Here is a 19,910-nt window from a genome sequence, read left to right on the forward strand (position 1 = left end):
GCGATTGGCACAGGACAGAGCAGAGTTTAGAGCTGTTGTACACAGGGTCGCTATGAGTCGCAAGTGACTCGACAGCACATAACAACAACATATTTAGGAGCATTCAAATTAAGACAGAGTAGGAAGAAGGATTAGCCATCCACTTCCAAAATGGCAGGACTTCGAACACAATAGAGCACACTTAGACTAGCACATATGACAACTGAGGCTGAGCCCTCAAATATGGAAACACAAAGGAGGAGGAACAGTAAGCAGACAATAGTGACTGGAACGTGGAATGTTGAGAACCATGAATGTAGAAAAACTGAACATTGTTAAGAAAGAAATGGAATGCATAAGCATTGAAATACTAGGTATTGGCAAAATGAGATGGATTGACATGGGACATTTTGAATTAGACAGTCATATGATCTACTATGTCAGAGATGAAAACGTGAGGAAAAATGGTGTTGCTTTCATAGTTAAAAAGTTTATTTCTAGGTCCATCTTGCAATACAATGCTGTGAGTGACAGGATAATATCCATATGCATATAAAGAAGTCCAGTGAATACCACTATCATTCAAATATATGCACCAACAACTACAGCCAAAAAAGAGGCAATTGAAGACTTCTACCTACTTTTGCAGTCAGAAATCTATAGAACAATCAAGATACAATAATAATAATAATAGGTGACTGTAATGCAAAAATTGGAAACAAGGAAGAAGGATCAGCAGTCAGAAAACATGGACTTGGTGATAGAAATGATGCTGGAGACAGAATTCTGTACAAGCAATGATCTATTCATTGAAAATACTTATTACAAGAAACGTAAATGCAGATTATACAAATAGATTTTACTTGATAGTATGCAAAATAATCAGGTTGACTACATCTGTGGGAAGAATCACTGGAGAAACTCGGTATCAGCTGTGAAAACTAGGCCACGTGCCAACTGTGGAATAGACCATCAACTACTCATATGCAAGTTCAAGCTGAAGCTTGAACAAAGGTTAAATAAAATCCACAGGAACCAAAATTTGACCTGAGTCTATCCAGCTTGAATTTCAAGAACAGATTTGAGGCCTTGAACACTAATGTGCGAAGACCAGAGGAGCTGTGGGAGGATATCAAGAATATCATCCAGGAAGAATGCAAAAGGTCATTGTAAAGACAGAGGAGGAAGAAAAGACCAAGATGGATGTCAGATGAGACTCTGAATATTGCACTAGAGTGCCAAGAAGCCAAAGCAAAGGGAAGAAATGAAAATGTGAAGGAGCTGAAAAGATTTCAAAGGGCAGCAAGTGAAGACAAAGCAAAGTAGTATAATGAAAATCAAAAGGGCTGAACTCGCTCGGCAATTCTTAAACTGAAGGAACTGAAGAACCAATTCAATCCTTGAGTTGCCATAATCAAGGATGCTTTAGGCAGAATATTAAATGATCCAGGAAGTATTAAAAGAAGATGGAAAGAATATACTGAGTCACTGTATCAAATGGAATTGGCAGACACAGAAGAATTTAATGAAATGGCATATGAGCAAGAGCCTCTGGTGATGAAGGAAGAAGTTTAAGCGGCACTGATGGAACTGGTAAAAACAAGGCCCCAGAAATTGATGGCATACCAAGTGACATATTTCAACAAACATGCTGCTCTGAATGCACTCACCAAGTTGGACCAAGAAATCTGGAGGACAACCACCTGGCGAACTGGGAGAGATCCATATTTGTTCTCATTCCAAAGAAAGGTGACCCAACCGAGTGTGGAAATTATCAAACAGTATCATGAATATCACATGCAAGCAAGATTCTGCTGAAGATTATCTAAAAATGGCTTGAACAGCACATCAACAGAGAACAGAAGTCCAGGCTGGGTTTAGAAGAGGTTGTAGTACTAGGGATATTGTAGCTGATGTTAGATGGATCTTGGCTGAAAGCAGGGAGTACCAGAGGATTGTCTATCTGTGTTTTATTGATTATGCAAAGGCATTTGACTTTGTGGATAACAACAAACTGTGGCTGACTCTGAAAAGAATGGGAATCCCAGAACATTTGATTGTGCTTATGCAAAACCTATACTTGGACCAGAAGGCAGTAGTCAGACAGAGCAAGGAAATACTGCATGGTTCAAAATTGGGAAGGATGTATGCCAGGGATGTGTCCTATCTTCATACCTTTTCAATCTATATGTGGAACAGATCATCCAGGATGCTGGGCTCCATGAGGAAGAATGTGGCATCATGATTGGAGGAAGACTTATTAAGAGCCTGCATTATGCAACTTTGCTTGTTGAACCTGAGTAGTACCTGAAGCATTTGCTGCAGAAGGTCAAGGACTGTAGCCTTCAGTATGGATCAAACTTCAACATCAAGAAAAAAAAGATTCTTACCAGTTGGCTAACTGGCAGCATCAAGATAGACTGTGAGGAGACTGAAATTGTTAATATCTTTAGTTTCCTTGGCTACACAATCAACACTCTTGGTATCAGCAGCCAGAAAATCAAAAGACAGATTGCACTGGGAAAGTCTGCTGTCAGGAACATCTCCAGAGTACTGAAGAGCAATGATGTCAGTCTGGAGAGTAAGGTGTACCTGATCTAGGCCATGGTCTTTGCAATTACGTGCTATTTATCAGAAAGCTAGATGATGGTAAGAAAGCTAAGGATGGTAGAAGGAAAACTGATGCCTTTGAGCTATGGTGATGGAGAAGAGTACTGAATATACCATGAAGGGCTAGGAGAACAAAGAGGTTCACCCCAGAGATGGTGAAAGCAGGCTGCTCCTTGGAGGCAAGGATTCTGAAGCTCTTACATACTTTGAGCATGCTGCAGGGAGGGACCAATCTTTGGAGAGGGGCATTATGCCTGGGAGAGTGGAGGGACAGCTCAAGAGAGGAAGACCCTCGATGAGATGGATTAACTCAGTGGCTGGGGTAATGGGGGTAGGTGTGTCAGAGACAACAAGGTCGGTTCAGGATAGAGCAGAGGTCAGAGCTGTTGTACAAAGGGTTGCTATGAGTTACAGGCGACTTGATGGCACATAACAACAACAAAGTACTTAGGAATGGATTTGCAAGATAATAATGATAATTTTGTGGTTAGCTTTTTTTTTTTTTAATTTCCAGACTATTTTCCAAAGTGGCGGTACTATTTCATTCTCTCCTCTGCAGTGTGGGCATGAGGTTCCAATTTCTTTTGTGTCCTTGCTAACTAATACTTGTTAACTATCTTTTTTATTATAGCTATTCTGGTAGTGTGAAGTAGTCTCAGTTTTGTTTTTTGGTTTTTTTTCCCGTTTATTTTTTTAAAATTTTATTAATTTTAATGAAAGTTTACAGAGTAGGGTTTCCATTCATTCACTGTTGCACTTTTCTCCCTGCTCCCCCCTCCCCCAATTCACTCTTCTCCTTGAAAAGAAAATGAAAAACACTTTCATTGTTATGCAATCACTCCCCCTAAGTCCACTCCACTATGCAGCCTTCACTCTGGACTTCTGTAATGACTAAAATACCCATTCATCTATCCCTTTAAACAGTTCTCTCCTTCATCTGTTTCAATGCAGTATACATCATTCCTCCCCTCTTCTGTCTGCCCTCAACCCTGATGTCAGTCCCATTTTACAACAGTGGCCCTATGCAGTATTTGTCCCTTTGTGACTGAGATATTTCACTCAGCATAATGTCCTCCAGGGTCACCCATTTTGAATTATAGTGTATGAGTTCCTTGTTTTTCAATGCAGAATAGTATTCCATTGTGTCAGTATACCAGAGCTTCTCTATCCATTCATTTGTTGATGGGCACTTAGGTTGTTTCCAACTCCTTGCTATTGTGCACAAAGCCGCAATAAACATGGGTGTGCATGTATCTGCTTGGATGTCAGTTATGGTCTCTTTAGGGTATATTCATAGTAATGGAATTGCTGGGTCAAATGGTATCTCTATTTACAGCGCTACGCTGCTTTCCACAATGGCTGCACCACTTTACATTCCCACCAACCGTGAATAAGAGTTCCAGCCTCTCCACAACCTCGCCAGCATTTGTTGCATGCTGTTCTGTTAAATTTTGCTAGTCTTACTGGGGTGAGATGATATCTCATAGTTGTCCTGATTTGTATCTCTCTTAGAGCTAGGGATTTTGAACATTTCTTCATGTGCTTGTTGGCCATCTGAATGTCTTCTTCGGTGAAGTGTCTGTCCATATCCTGTGCCCATTTTTCAATTGGATTATTTACCTTTATCTTGTTGTGGTGCTCAAGTATTTTATAAATTCTAGATATAAGTCCCTTATCTGACATGTCATTACCAAACACTTTTTCCCAGTCTGTGGCTTCCCTTTTTACCCTGTTAGAGAAGTTTCTGGATGCGCATAGGGATTTGATTCTTAGAAGGTCCCATTCATCTATTTTATCTTCTCCTGGTTGTAGATTTTTCAGGATACTTGGAAGACTGTTTATGTTGTGGATTAGGACTACTAAAGTTCTTTCAAGCTTTTTTAAATGAAGTTTATAGTCCTTGGTTTCAGTCCTAGGTCCATGATCCACCTTGAGTTGCTTTTTGTATATGGATTGAGGTGTGGATCTTGCTTAATTCTTCTGCAGATAATTTTCCAATTCTGCCAACACCATTTGTTAAAAAGGCTATCATTTCCCCACCTAACTGATTTCATCTTCTTGTAAAAAATCAGTTGACCATAAATAGATGGGCTGATTTCCGGGTTCTCAATTCTATTCCACTGATCTTTGTATCTGTCATTGTACTAGTACCATGCTGTCTTAACTACCATAGCAGTGAAGTAGGATTTTAAATCAGGGAGTGAGATGCCTCCTACCTTTTTTCTATTTTTAAAGAGTGCTTTGCTTGTTTGGGGCTTCTTTCCTTTCCAAATGAAGCTGGATATTGCCTTTTCCATCTCATTGAAGAATGGGATTGGTATTTGTATTGGGATTGCATTGAACGTGTAAATTGCCTTTGGGAGTATTGCCATTTTCACAATATTGAGTCTTCCTATCCATGAGCAAGGGATATTCTTCCACCTCTCCAGGTCTCTCTTTGTTTCTTGTAGTAGTGTTTCGTAATTTTTTAAAATAGATCCTTTGTGCTTCTAGTTATATTTACTTCCAAATATTCTATCTTGTGATTAGCTATTGTGAAGGGTATTGTCTTCTTAGCTCTGTATTCTCTTTGTCACTGTAGAGAAATCCAACTGATTTTTTTTATGTTGATTTTGTGTCCTGCTACTTTGCTGAATTGGTCAACTACATCCAATAGTTTTCTTGCTGAGTCTTTAGGGTTTTCTAAGTATACTATAATATCATCTGCATAGAGAGATAATTTTACCTCCTCTTTGCCAATTTGGATACTTCTTATGTCTTTCTCTTGTCTTACTACTATCGCTAAGACTTCCAATACAATATTGAATAAGAGAGGTGATAATGGGCATCCCTGCCTAGTTTCTGTTCTTAAAGGGAATGCTTTTAACCTCTCTCCATTGAGAACAATGTTGGCTCTCAGGTGTTCATAAATACTTTTTACTATATTGAAGAAATTCCTCTTTGACTAAAGACTATTTGACTATTTTGTGGAGTGTTTTAATCGGAAAAGGGTGTTGGATTTTGTCAAAGGCCTTTCTGAATCAATTGATAGGATCATGTGGTTCTTGTTCTTTGCTTTGTTAATATGATGAATTACATTAATTGTTTTTCTTCTATTGAACCATCCTTGCATATCTGTTATGAATCCCACTTGGTCATGATAGATTATTTCTTTGATGTATCGTTGGATTCTATTGGCCAATATTTTATTCAGGATTTTTGCATCCATGGTCAGTCCCATTTTACAATAGTGGCCCTATGCAATATTTGTCCTTTTGTGACTGAGATATTTCACTTAGCATAATGTGCTTCAGGGTCATCCATTTTGTATAATATTTCACGAATTCCTTGTTTTTCAATGCTGCATAGTATTGCATTGTGTCAGTATACCAGAGCTTCTCTATCCATTCATTTGTTGATGGGCACTTGGGTTGTTTCCAACTCTTTTCTATTGCAAACAAAGCCACAATAAACATGGGTGTGCATATATCTGCTTGGGTGGTAGTTCTGGTTTATTAGGGTAAATTCCCAGTAGTGGAATTGCTGGTTCAAATGGTATTTCTATCTGCATCTTTTTGAGAAAACGCCATACAGCCTTCCATAGTGGTTGCACCATTTTACACTCCCACCAACAGTGAATAAGGGTTCTGGTTTCTCCACAACCTTGCCAGCATTTGATATTTGTTATTAAATTTTGCTATTCTGACTGGGGTGCGATGATATCTCATAGTTGTTTTGTCACTTTTGTTTTTTTATTTGTATTGTATCCTTTCACAATATCAATTCAATCTGTGTAGTGAGCAAATTAGCCAAGAAACTGGGCTGTAGCAAGAATGTGTTACTGATATTGGAGACTCATTAACAACTTATGAAATGCAGGTGACACAATCCTGCTTGCAGAAAATGAAAAACTGAAATGCTTACTGATGTGTGACCTACAGCCTCTGAATATCCACGGAAGGATCAGCACTTTCTGGAGGATGAGCTAAGAGGCAGTTCTGAATAGTGGCGTCTACTTCCTAAACAACATGCCTCTGGAAACTCTATGATCTTTGATAAAAGTCAGTAGTTGGGAGAGGGGCTTCAAGCCTTTTGTTCATATGGTTGCTATGAGTTGTGCTCAACTCGAAGGCAATCAGCAATAACAAGAGAGTGAGTTTATGACTTTTAGACTGATATTTGATAACTGCTTCATAAAAGGTTTGGCCAATTTACACTTCTAGCAGCAGTATTTAAATGAATTCTGTTTGTAATATGCTTACTACTGGGCATTACCCATTTGAAAAATACTCAGTTTCTCTTTTCTTCACAGCATATAAACAGTGCCCAGCACAGAAATGCGACTACCCAGAACAGACGTCGGATAGAGACCAGCAGTCTGATGGAGCGTTTCTTGCAGGATGTACTTTGTCACCACCCCTACCATTATATACAAAGCAGGTAAAGTAGCTGAGAAGAACATTCGTTCATGGGTGTATGTTACATTTGATGTTTATGTTAATGTTTGATTGCTTCTTAAAAGTTAATCAGAAACCTATTTCATGTGAAACTACTTTCTACTGCATTTATATTTTTCGCTTTAATAAGAAATTTCACTATAAAAGATGTATCTTACATGATACTGTTCATCCCCTAAATAAAAATCTCAGGATGCTAGAGGATCACATGCCATTAAGATTTCATAAAAGTACCTCACATGATTCAATGGGACAAAGGCAGGGAGCAAAAATAGCTTTTTCAAATGCTGGTGTTAAGTGCCGTCAGGTCAGAAGTGACTCACAGGTGTCTTACAGCAGGTTTTCGTAGACTGTAAATTGCACAAAAGGAGACTCTCACCTACGGAGCATCTAGTGGATTTGAACTGCTTGCCTCGGGGTCAAATCTATGAGAGGATTGGCTTTTTTGGTAGTCCGTCAATATCTTGAAGGTTTTCTCTTGTATAAATTAGTTTTGGTTTAATAGAAATAATTATTTGGTAACATTTAATGGTTAGGCTCCTATGTTAAAGAAAAACTGACAAAATCAGATTACATAACTTCAATGAGTTTGTAGCTACAGCTGTATAAAATGAGGTGCAATAGCTCATTAGCATATCTGTGTCAAATTAGCTAAGGTCAGCACCAGTAAAAGAATAAAAAAGTAACTCTTTGAAAGTAACCAACAGAGAATTTGGCAAATTATGAAATATTTTAATGAGAGAAGATTGTTGGGGGGCGGGGAATGGGCTTCTTAGGTGGTGGTGAGACATAGACTTAGTCTGTGTTCCCTCACTGTCATCATTTGAATCCAGCTCATGGCTGCCCTCCACCCGATTTCCGAACCTGTTCAATCTTTATGGAAGGAGACTGCCTATGTTTTTCCTATACTTGAGAATTTAAATTGAATACCTTTGGGTTAGCAGCCCAACACCTTAGATACTCGTCGGACTTAGGAACCCTTTACACAACAAATGAGACCCTGCCTGGTCACCCATCAGCCTCCCCGTCACTGCTGGACTTGGCCTGCTGTTGCAGCTACTCTGTCACGTGATCTCATTGGGCGGCTTCCTCTTTTTCTCCCATAAAAAGAATTCCTTGTTTTATCATTATTTATTTAACTATTTGTTTCCATTACTACAGAATCATGGAGACATTTTTTATTTCATGGAAATAAAAGCAGTATTTTATTTTGTTGCTCAGATTGTACTTGGATATTTTAATTCCTTCACTGACAGTTTCTAGAATACTCTGCTTAATTCTCACAGCCATAGTGTATGAGAGCGCTCATTTCCTGTCATCCATAGCAATTATTTTTTTTTAATATAATCGTTTTTGTTGTTTGCCATCCAGTCTGAACCAACCCCTAGCTGACCTTCGAGAGCATTTTCAGAGGCAGTAAATCACAGAGAAGAAGACCGCCTGTCCTTCTTCCTCAGAGTATCTGGTGGATTTGAACTGCATGTCTTTGAAATTGCAGCACAGCTTATCACTAGGGCACCAGAATAGCACCTCTACATAGGTCTCTATTTATGCGTGAAGTAAACTTCTTTTTTGATATTTATTGCTCAGAAATTTATCTTATAATTTATTTGTATATACACTCTCCCAGTTTCTATTGATTTTTTTGGATCTACTGAATTTGTAAGAACTATGGAGTTACAGAGAACAGTCCTTTGTGGAGTTAGCAAAGGTAAATGAAGCTTTTCCTCTCATGCCAATATCACATTAGTTAACTATATCTATATGACAAAATTTGTTTTCTTTTTTCTCCAGTTTCCAAAACATTGCAGGTTTTCCCTCTTATTTTGACTTTCTCAAAGATCAGCTCTTCTTGCTTTGCTTTTATACCTTCTTAAGTTTTTTTTCTTTATGAATTTGTTCTGTTTTTTTGAGGGAGAGAAAAATGTTATTTTTCAGTTTTTTAAAGTTGGGTTTTCATGTAATTAATTTGTATCTTCTAATTTTTCGTTTAAAAATGTAAATATCTAAGCATGTGAAGTTTATATTTTGGTTGCACATAGTAGGCTTTGCGGGATCTCTGGCAGCCTAGTGTGGGTAAGGAGTTGTGCCATCAACCCAAAAGCAGGTGATGCCAGTCCTTCAGCTGCTCTTTGGGAGATTCTCCTCCTAAGTGAGTTGCAGCCTCTGAAAACCCTCTGGAGGGTCAGCTATGAGCTGGTTCCAATTTGACAGCACAGGGAACAGTAACTAAATAGGTTCTGATGTAGAAATTTTAAATTCTATTTACTTATGCAACATTTTTATTAATTTACCTTCTCAATCCAAGAGTTACAGAAAGTGTTTTTAACTGGCAATGATTAGATTTTGCAGTGCTTTTCTGCTGTCATGAAGTTAATTATAAGTTATGAGTAATATGGGTTGTTACTTATTCTTCCATATATACAGCTATGACACACATCCAAGCATCTAGGTGGTGATTCTTTATAGTTGTGGAGTTTTGTGAAATTGTTTGATTTTCGTGATTGTGTCTTCCTTTTCCTGCTTATTTAAAAGTTTCAACATGAGTTTTGTTCCAATAATGCTGTGGTGCTTTTTAAGGCAAAAGGAGATAATGTAGGGCTCTGAAGTGACTGTTGTTAGGGGTCGTAGTTGACTAAGGTTCACAGACATCCTCTGAACAGCAGACCCGAACCTTGTCCTGTCCGGCACCATCCTCCCAATCTCCAGCCAGCTCAAGCCCCCTGCGTGGCAGTTACTGTGTCAGCCCATCTCGAGGGTCTTCCTCTCTTTCTCTGACCCTCTGCTTTTCCTACAGATTTTTTCAAGGCCTGGCCCCTCCTTACAACATGCCCAAAATATGTGAGACAGAGTTTCACCATCCTTGTCTCAAAGGAGCACGCTGGTTGTACTTCCTCCAGGACAGACGTACGTGTCCTTTTGACAGTCCGTGGCATATTCAGTATACTCTTCTCCAATTACAGCTCAAAAGCATCAGTGCTTCTTTAGTCTTCCTTTTTCACGGTCCAATTTTCAAATGCATGCAAAGCAACTGAAAATATCACAGCTAGGGTCAGGTGCACCTTTGTCTTAGAACTGACATCCTTACTCTTTAGTATTTGGAAGAGGTGCTTGACAGTAGATTTTGCCAAAATGACATGTCTTTGATTTCTTGACTGCTGTTACCATGGATGTTGATTGCTGATCTAGGTAAAATGAAATCTTGACAACTTCCATTTTTCCTTCCCATCCAAATCTATCATGATGTTGCCTATTGATCTAGTTGTGAGGACTTTTGCTCTCTTGATGTGAATATTAACCCATATTGAAGGGTTTTCTGCAAGCAGTTTTATGTCGTCTGCATAGCATAGGTTGCTGCTGAGTCTTTTTCTAATCCTGATGCCACATTCTTCTTCACATAGCCCAGGTTTGCTGAGCATACAAATTGAATAGAGAGGGATAAAGAACCCAATCCTGGCACATACCTTTCTTGATTTTTAAGCCATGCAGTATTCTCAAGTTAGCTGGATTGATTTCTAGAAGAACAATTCTTAACAGTGCTTTGAATCTTGTTTTTGTGTTGTCTTCATGCTGGCAGAAGAGAGTCATAGGCTAATTTTAAACAATAACATTTTAGATCTTAAAAAGGGCTTAAAAGTTTGAATGGGATATAAGTAACCATGTTTTTGTTATTTTGCTGCTCAGTCAGAACCGATCCAGTGGGTTTTTATAGGCAGTAAATCACACGGGAGGAGACTGCATTCTCTCACAGAGTGGCTGGTGGATTAGAGCTATGGGTCTTTAGGATTGCAGCACAGTTTCTTACCAGTAGGCCACCAGAACTCCCTTACATGTTCAGTAAATCTTCCTTCCTCAGTGCCCTGTTAATCTGGAGGCGGCCACAGTGAGCAGTTTTTGTCTATTTCAAGTATACAGTCTTTACTACTCTCTTTTACATACACTGTTAACATTCTGTGGATATTTTGGTCACTATAAAAACCCAAACTGAAAACCAAAATGAAACCACTCAAAACCAAACTAATTTTTAACAAATTAATTCAGAATCATAGTGACCCCATGTAATACAGAGTAGTACTGCATATTGTCTCTGGTAGCTTAGTCTGTAGGGAACTGCATTTTTTAACCCAAAGCTGGTACCTCTCTGAAAATTCAAATCCATTAGGAGCTCTGAGGAAGGAGGGTAAGCAGTATCCACCTGCAGGATTTACAGCTTCCAAAACCCCAATGGAGGGTCAGCTATGAGTTGGTTCTGATTTAGTGGGTGAGTGATACCTTCAAGTAGCACTAAATCTAGTGCAATAAACGAGAATCTTCACAGAAATCGATTTTCAGACTTTTCTTGCCTGGCAGTGCTGCACTGGTGCATTTTAATTGCCAGCCTTAAGTTAATATTCAATTGCAAATTGTTGACATTACATAGGGAAAATTTTTTAAATAGTAATTTATCTTTACTAAAATTATATATGGGAGTGTTTTAATATTAAAATATACATTCCATCCCATTAAATACCATAAATTATTATTAAAACCTACACTGTATTCCATTAAGTACCATAAATTATTCAACCAGGGCATGACTGATGAACAAAAATGTAGATTCTGGTCATTGGTGAGTTAAAAAAAAAAAAGAAAAGAAAGGTACCAGTTAATATTCTTGAACATACCTCATTAAAAACACGAAGAAACAAATGAAAACAAAACAAAACAAATTTACTATGTCAGAGGATATGTATTTTTCATTTTAAAAGATTGAAAAAAATTTTTAATAAAAGTTAATCAACACTCCTACCTGTAATATAGGAAACCCTGAACTGGTGTGGTTTGATTCCATCAGGAACTCAGAGGAAAAGGAAGATCATGACGTCCTGCAAAGATGTACAGCCTCAGATAATCAATGGAGGGTTTCTAACCAACAGAGTGGCAATCCACTTGACTTCGCTGGAATGGATGGGCGCCCCTGCAATATAGTAAAGTAAGTGTCCTTATCGCCTTGAACACACAATGTGTAAGAACAACATGTATGTCTTACTATAGGCCAACCTTTTTAAAAAGCTGCTTTTTAAAAAATTATATATTACAACTGATTTGTTCTTCAAAACAATCTTATGAAGGAAAATATGAAGGTTATAACTCCCTGCTTTTCAGAAGAGAAAACTGAGTCATAGAAAGTCAAGTGACTTGTATCTATCTCTTTAATACTGACATTCTGACAGCTAAAAAATAAAAATTAAAAAAAAACAAACCCACAGTTTTAGCAGCATTTCCTCCTGTTCAGGAGCCCTTTGTATTATTTTCTTTGGTACAGCTATCTCCACCCTCTGCTTTGACTGCATCAGTGAAGGGTGTAAGTACATTGTCTGGTATGATTACCCTGAATCTTTAACCTTTAGGAATAGCCTGAAATAGAAAAAAAATGCTTTAATTTTAACATTGAAATATGTATTAGAATATATTTATGAGTTTTTTTTTTCTTTTTTCTTTCCTTTTAGATCAACACAAAATGAGAGGCATTCTAAAAATACCGTATCTTCTAACGTGGCTGATTTTCCTCCTTCTATTCCTATGGAAACAGTTAGGGACAACAGTGGAGTCAGAGGAGACATACACTCCAGGGGTACAGAAGCTTTTGAAGAGCTGCAGGTCAGACCTAGAAGAGCTCAGAAATATAGTCAGGATGTTTCAATTCGACCATCAGTTATTCAGAAACTGGAGAAGGGACATCAGTACCCTTTGGAGTTTGCCTATAAGATTAAGAGCGGTATGGAAGAATTTAAAGCAGTAGGTGTTAGCCAAAATACAAATAACGGTCAGAATTCAGGATGTTCCACAGTGATTTTCAGTGCCCCCACTGCTTTATCTGGAAATTCTTATGATAGACCAGTCACATCTAATACTGCAAGGTTACCACGAGTAGCCCATTTGGATCAACTTAACAAAAGTGACCCAAACAAATCTGACAGTCACCCTGAAAAACCAGGCCAGAGTTCGAGCAATCCTGTAATACCATCTCATCTAGAAATGCCGTCAGTTTCATATACAAACCCTAAAGAATTAAATAGGAAATCATGTATAAATTCAGGCAAATTGATTTTACAAAAAGATGTAAAGTTCCTGGGTAAAACTTTGCCAACTGGCTTCAAACTTCATGAATTTACACGTACTATGGGTTCCTTCAGATTGGAACCGCTCCCCAAATCAGCAGTCAGCTCAGCAGCAAGCCCGAATAAGATCATCATACCTTCTAGCAAAGGAAGTTCTGAAGATGCCTTTCTAAAAACACGCAAGGAATTATTTTCTAAAATAGATCAGATTCAAGAAGAAAAGCATTTCTCTTTTAGCCAGTTGGAGTTTTCAGAACCAGAGAATTCAGCATATTCTGATCAGTCAGTGTCTAGTCAATCCCAAGATGTGGTGCAACAGTTAAACCTTAGCAAGGAGAAACAACTTGACCCAGAAGGTAAGAACTATGAATCCAGACATCCTGAAATGAGTTCTGATTGCAATTCTTCTTGTCCTTCACTTACTGACCAATCTAAGGCAACTCTCAAAGAAATAAACCTTCCAGTGCAAGTGAATGCTGATCAGCAGAATAAGAGTAATGAAGCCTGTGTGTCTGAAATAAATTATGATTCTGATGGTTCTTTTCACTTGGTTACCAATAAACCTCAAGTGATACATACAGAAATTAGCCTTCAGAAGACTATGCATATTAGACTGGTTGACAAAAGCTATGACTCTAGTAGTTCTGAAATGAATTTTGACTGTGATACCTCCCATCAATCAGTTACTGACTATCCCCAACAGTCTGGAAAAGAAGTCAACCTTCCCAAGGAAGTGCATATTGGCTCAGGTGATAGAAACAATGGGTCTAATGGTTCTGAAACAAGTGCTGATTCTGCTTATGCACTTCAAACAGTGATTGTCAAAGAAAGAAAAGTTCTGATGAAGTCTCCCATGGGCACAACAGATAAAGACTATGAATCAAGTGGTTCTGAAGCAAGTTTTGATTGTAAAATTGCTCTACAGTCAGTGCCTGATCATCTTCAACAGGCTGCCATGGAAGGAAATCCAGAGGATCGGCATGCTGACCTGGAAGATGAGAACTGTAAGCCCAGTACTTCGAAAGGATGTCTTAGTCGTGATGTTTCTCTTCAGGCAGTGACTGACCAACCTAAAAGGGCTGTTGGGGAGAGAAGCCATCTGAAAGAGAAGAATGCTGATCTTGTGGATAAGAACAGTGACTGTCATGGTCCTAAAAGGAATTTCCATGGAGGCACTCAAAAAATGACCGACCAATCTTATGTGACCATTAAAGAAGTAAACCCTCTTGGGTTTCCTGTTGAGCTGCAGAATCAGAATGATGAGCACAGTATTTCTGATCCAAGCGTTGATTCTCATGATTCTTTTGGTCAGTTGGCCAATGATGAGCCTCAAGAAGCTGGGCGTAAAACAAGTCTGACAGGACAGAATGATGACACAGAAGTTAAAAGCTATGACTGTTCCAGTTCTGAGCTGACCTTTGATTCCGATCCCATCCTGTCTCTTAAAGAGCAGTCTCAGCTAGATTTTGAAGAAATAAAAGATCACATTAACCAGCAAAATAAGATCTGTGAATCAAATAGCTCTGAGATAACTTTTGACTCTGATATTTCTCTTCAGTCAATAGCTGACCTTCCTGAAGAAACTCTTGATGAGGAGCAATGTCCTGATCTGGAAAAGAAAAGTAATGAATCTTGTGTCTCAGAAATAACCTTTGATTCTTATGTACCCCCTCAGTCAGATGCTGAACAATCTGAAGAAGCTGGTCAAGAAATGACAGTTCAGGAAGAGAAGCATGTCTACTTGGAAAGGAAGGAGGACGAATTCACTGGTTCTGATATGAGTTTAGATTCTGATCTCTCTTTCCACTCACTCATTAATCCTGCTGATGTAGTTAAAAATGTCTGTCACCAGAAAGAAGAGCAGATATACTTAGAGAAGGAAGGAAATGAACTCAGTGGTCTGGAATTAAGTTTGGAGTGTGATAAGTCAGCGACTGACTATTTCAAAGCTTCTATGAATGAAAGAGACTTTCAGAAAGAGGGACAAGCACACACAGAAATCAAAGACAATAGCTCTACTTCTTCTGATATCAGTTTGAAATCTGATGACCCTCTACACGCAGCGATAGCTCATTCTGACATAGTAAATAAAGCTATAAACACTCTGAAAGAAGAGCATGTACACTTAGAAAATAAGGACCATGGATCGAGTGTTTCTGAAATCAGTTTGAAATCTGGTATTTTTCGTCATGTAGTAACTGATCATTCTGACATAGCTAATAAAAAAGCAAGCTATCAGAAAGAAGAACATGTACATTTAGTAAACAAAAAGGAAGTTGATGTTTCTGAAACAAGGCTGCCTTCTGATATCCCTGTGCAGTCAGTGATTCATGATCTTAAGGTTGAAGAAATATACCTTCAGAATGAAAAGTATGTCTACGGAGAAGGTCGACGTGCTGAACCTGGCAGGCCTGAAAGAAGTTTGGATTCTGAAGTCCCTCACTGTTCAGTGATTGAAATTCAAACACGTGTTGAAAGAAGGAACATTCAAAGAAAAGAACCCATCATTCTAGAAAATAAGGGTGAGGCTTGCACTAGTTCTAAAATAGTTCTGAATTCTGAAGCTCCTTGTCATTTAGTCACTGAACCTCAAATATCTGTTGAAAAAAGAAATATCCAAAATGAAGAACCCATTGCTCTAGAAAATAAGAGAGAGGCATGCAGTAATTCGGAAATACTTTTGTATTCTGATGTCAATTATTTAGCCACTGAATCTCATATATCTGCCAGAAAAAGAAACATTCAAAAAGAAAAGCATGCCGCTCTCAAAAACAAAAGTGGTGAGGGCCGTAGTTCTGAGGCAGCTTTGGGTTCTGAGGTCTCTTTTCTGTCACAGACTCAGAAACTTCCAGAGGGTAGTTCTGGCCCCGAAAATGGAAGTACCGCACCAAGAGGTTTTGAAATGAATTTGGATATTGAGACTCTTCTTCATTCCATCACCAGCCAACATCAACTGCCTCTCCTGAAGGAAAGGTATGTTGATCTTGAAGATAAGAACAGTGACTCTAAACCAACTTGTAGTTCTGATGACCCTATCCAGTCACTGGCTGAACAAATTCATGAAGCTGTTAAAAGAATAAATTTATGGAAGGAAGAGGATACTGGCCTGGAAAATAAAACTGATGAAATGAGTGGTTCTATGTTAACACACGAGCCTAATGTTTCTCTTCGGGCTGAAGCTGATCAACCTGAAGTAGATGTTAGGGAAATAAACCTTGAGAAAGAAGACAGTGCCTACCAGGAAGATAAGAACAGCCAATATAGTGGTTCTGAAATGAGTCTGGATTCTGATCTCTTGGTTGAGTCAATAATTGATCAGCCTCAAATAACTATTCTAGAGCAGGAGCATATTGAACTTGAAGATAAACACAGTCAGTCCTGTGGTTCAGAAATGAGTTTTGATTCTGATGAGCCCCTTCAGTCAGTGTCTGATGAGCTTCAGAAAGCTATTATAAAAAGAAACCTCTGGGAAGGTGAAGACACTGCCATGGAAGAAAAGACAAATGAATCTACGAGTTACGACAGCATGTACAATTCTGATGTATATCAGTCGGTGGCTGGTCCCACTGAAGAGGTAGTTAAGGATAGTAACCTTTTCAAGGAGCATGTTGACTTGGATGAGAAGATAGTCAAACCTAGTGGTTCAGTACCAAATTGTGATGAGAAAACTTTCCATTCTGTTGCTGATGAAATTCAAGGGACTATTAGAGAAATAAATGTTCGGAGGGAGAAAAACATTTGTCTGGATGAAAAGAGCTATGAGCTCAATCGTTCTAAAATAGTTTATGCTTCCAGTGTCCCTAAGCAGTCGGTGGCTGGACAGTCAGAAATTTTGGAAGCGGAGCATACAAATTTGGAAGATCGAAGGAGTGATCCTTGCCATCCCAAAGGAAGTTTTGACTCTGATCCTCTTCAATCAATGGGTAACCAGCTTCAGAAATCTGTTAAGGAAGTAAGTCTTTGGAAGGAAGATCATATTTATCTGGAAGACAAGAGATACAAACTGGGTGATTTTGAGGTAACTTTGGATTCTGAGGCACCTGTTCAGTTTGCGGCTGGCCAGTCTCCTGAAACTGTGAGAGAAAAAAATTTTCCAAAGAAGAATCATGATGACCTCAAGCATAAAGACTGCAAATCCAGTGCTTCTGCAATAAAATGTGATTACGATCATTTTCAGATAGACATTGACCAAGTTCAAGTGGTTTGCAGAGAAAAAAATCTTCACAAGGAAAAGCATCTTGGCATGGAAGAAACCACTGTTGAACCCAGCGATTCTGAAATTGTATGCGATTCTGATGTCCCTCTTCAAATAGTGGTTAACCAACCTCAAATGTCAGTCAAAAAAAGAAATGTTCATAAGATGGTATTTTTGGACCTCGTGACCAGTGACAGTGATTGTGAAATAATTCCTGCTCCTGATCTCCGCATTCAATCAGTGATTGTCCCACCTCGAGGGACTGGCAAGAAGGTAAATTGTAAAAATGCAGATGGCATTGCTCTAGGAGGTGACTCTTGGGGTTCTGAAATAAGGTATGTTTGTGAAGACCCTCCTCAATTAGTGGCCGCCAGCCAATCCAAGGAGACTTTAAGATTAGTAAACCAGAAGGGAGACTATATTGTTCTGGAAGATCTGACCTATGATTCCTGTGGTTCCGAGACAGATTTTAATGTTAATGTTACGCAGCAGTCCATGACTTACCAATCACACGGGGCTGGTAAAAAAATGGAGAAATACCGCTCAGAAAATAAGCACTGTGAATCTAGCGGCGCTGAAAGAAATTTCAACTGGCAAGACTCTTCTCAGACCATGGCTGATCAAGAGCACAATGCTCCCAAGAAAAACAGCCTTCCAATGAGCCTAAAAGATTCCACCCTGAAGGAGAAGAGCTGTGAATTCAGTGAGGTGGAGTATGACACCTCTGCTGAATTTGTGATCCATGAAATGACCCCTAAGGAAAACCCGTGGAAGTTAAAGCATACAGATCTAGTATACAAGGCCTGTGAACAGTGTCGTGCTGCAATGAATTTACAAGGTGATCTCTCTCTTCAGTGTGACAGTGACCAGCTGAGAGCAGCTGCGAATAACACAGAACTATTTAAGAAGATTTCCATTGACCTGAAAGATGACTATGATTCCCATTCAAGTGCTGTTTTCACAGTTGATCCTCAAAGAGACCAGGAAAAAGCAAAGGTCATAGATGAGAACTCTGCAGAACCGGTTCTTGAAGCCCTGCCTCATGTCCCTGCCTCATTTGTAGGGAAAACATGGTCTCAAATAATGAAAGAAGATGATGCAAAAATAAATACCCTCGTGAAAGAATTCAGGGAAGGCCATTTCCACTCTTACTTTGATGATAACTGCGAGGCCAGGAGAGTGCAAAAAAAAGTTAAAAAAAGGGTTACGTGGGCTGACCTTGATCAGGAAATGGCACTAGTTCAAGTGTTACCAGATTCCGATGATACTGCAAGTGAGGTTTCTGATACTGATAACTCGTCAATGACCTTTGATAAATCATGCCTTCATTCTCCAGCAAAGGGGCCTTATAATCAAACGTCGCAGGTGGTTTCTCAAGGACAAACAGTAAGAGACAACTATGGAATGAAGACAAATTTTAGTAGCTACTCAGAGAGGAAAAGAAAAATAATGGGACAGGAGGAAGACTCGCCGAAAGGAAAGTGTTTACGTTTACAGGATGACCAAACCACCAAAAACCAGAACACTGGAATAACTGAATTTTCTGAACCAAATGCCGAAGTCTTAAAACCTTTACAACCCAATGCCTTTATCTATGTTCTTTCTTCTCCAAATGCTAAACAGAAGGAAGGTGAATCTTTCAATTTCTCTAAAGCAAGGACAAAAGGTGATACAGACAGTTGGGATGATACGCAGTATAAATACGAACAAAGTTCCTTTAAGTATTATGATCCACTGACTAGGCAAATCGTGATTAATCCCCCGGACACAGTGGTGCCAGAATGTGACAGTCACGACTGGGATGAGAGTAATTTCGACAGGAACAAACTGGACTTCAGTGCACAAGATGATGACGCCTCCGAATCTTTTATGATTGTTCCAGTAAGATATGGGCTAATGGCACATCAGGGAGCCAGCGGCTCTGTGTTTCTAGAGAAATCAGAGACTTTGAGTTCTAGTGAAGTACCAAAGGAAAGTAATTTCCACTTAATGTGTGTAAATCCCGAAGCTGCCCAAATCTCTGGCAAACCAATGAAGAAGGGGATTCGAGAAAGTAAAAGTAAAAACTCAAAGGGAGGCAAGGTGAAAATGAATAAGCAGAGTTTGCCCCCAAAGGAATATATGCCAAATACTATCCAGCAAAAAACCAAAATGCCTTCAGAAAAACAATCGATTAGGACCAAATCAAATGATATACTTAGAAAGTACATTTCAAAATACTCGGATTTTTTACATCATCGGTATCAGTCCAAGAGCACTTTTGTTGGAATGCATCTGAAGAAGGAAAACTCCGATGTCAACAGACTAATGAAGGTGACGGGATCAGCCAAAGAGATGGGACCAACGCCATCAGCTGGCACTAATGAGCAGATGGGAGAGCCAGCCAGCTCTGCTCCAAGGCGATCGAGGCAGGAGTCCTCCCGTGCCGCACGAAGGAAGAAGGATGGTAGGAAAAAATGCCTTAGCACACCAAAACAGCCTTCTATATCTGTTAAAATGTATGCCTTGAGAAGTTTATCTTCTCAGATGCCGCAGTCTGAGAGACAGACTCGGCTATCAAGAAAATTGAGAGGGAAGGAGGTGAACTAA

At 39.0% G+C, this 19,910-nt stretch overlaps 1 protein-coding gene across 1 annotated transcript in view; it reads left to right on the forward strand.

Moving 5' to 3' along the window:
• Nucleotides 1-19,910, forward strand: part of ZDBF2 (zinc finger, DBF-type containing 2) — a 23,553-nt gene extending 3,643 nt beyond the window's left edge. Inside the window, exons 2-3 of the mRNA XM_006889157.1 lie at nt 6,881-7,008; nt 12,515-19,910. Of these exons, the coding sequence (XP_006889219.1) occupies nt 6,881-7,008; nt 12,515-19,910 (7,524 nt within the window). The remainder of the gene's footprint in view (nt 1-6,880; nt 7,009-12,514) is intronic.

Source organism: Elephantulus edwardii, unplaced genomic scaffold (assembly GCF_000299155.1).
Source record: "Elephantulus edwardii isolate Elephantulus edwardi_28Jun2011 unplaced genomic scaffold, EleEdw1.0 scaffold00075, whole genome shotgun sequence".
NCBI classification, from domain to species: domain Eukaryota; kingdom Metazoa; phylum Chordata; class Mammalia; order Macroscelidea; family Macroscelididae; genus Elephantulus; species Elephantulus edwardii.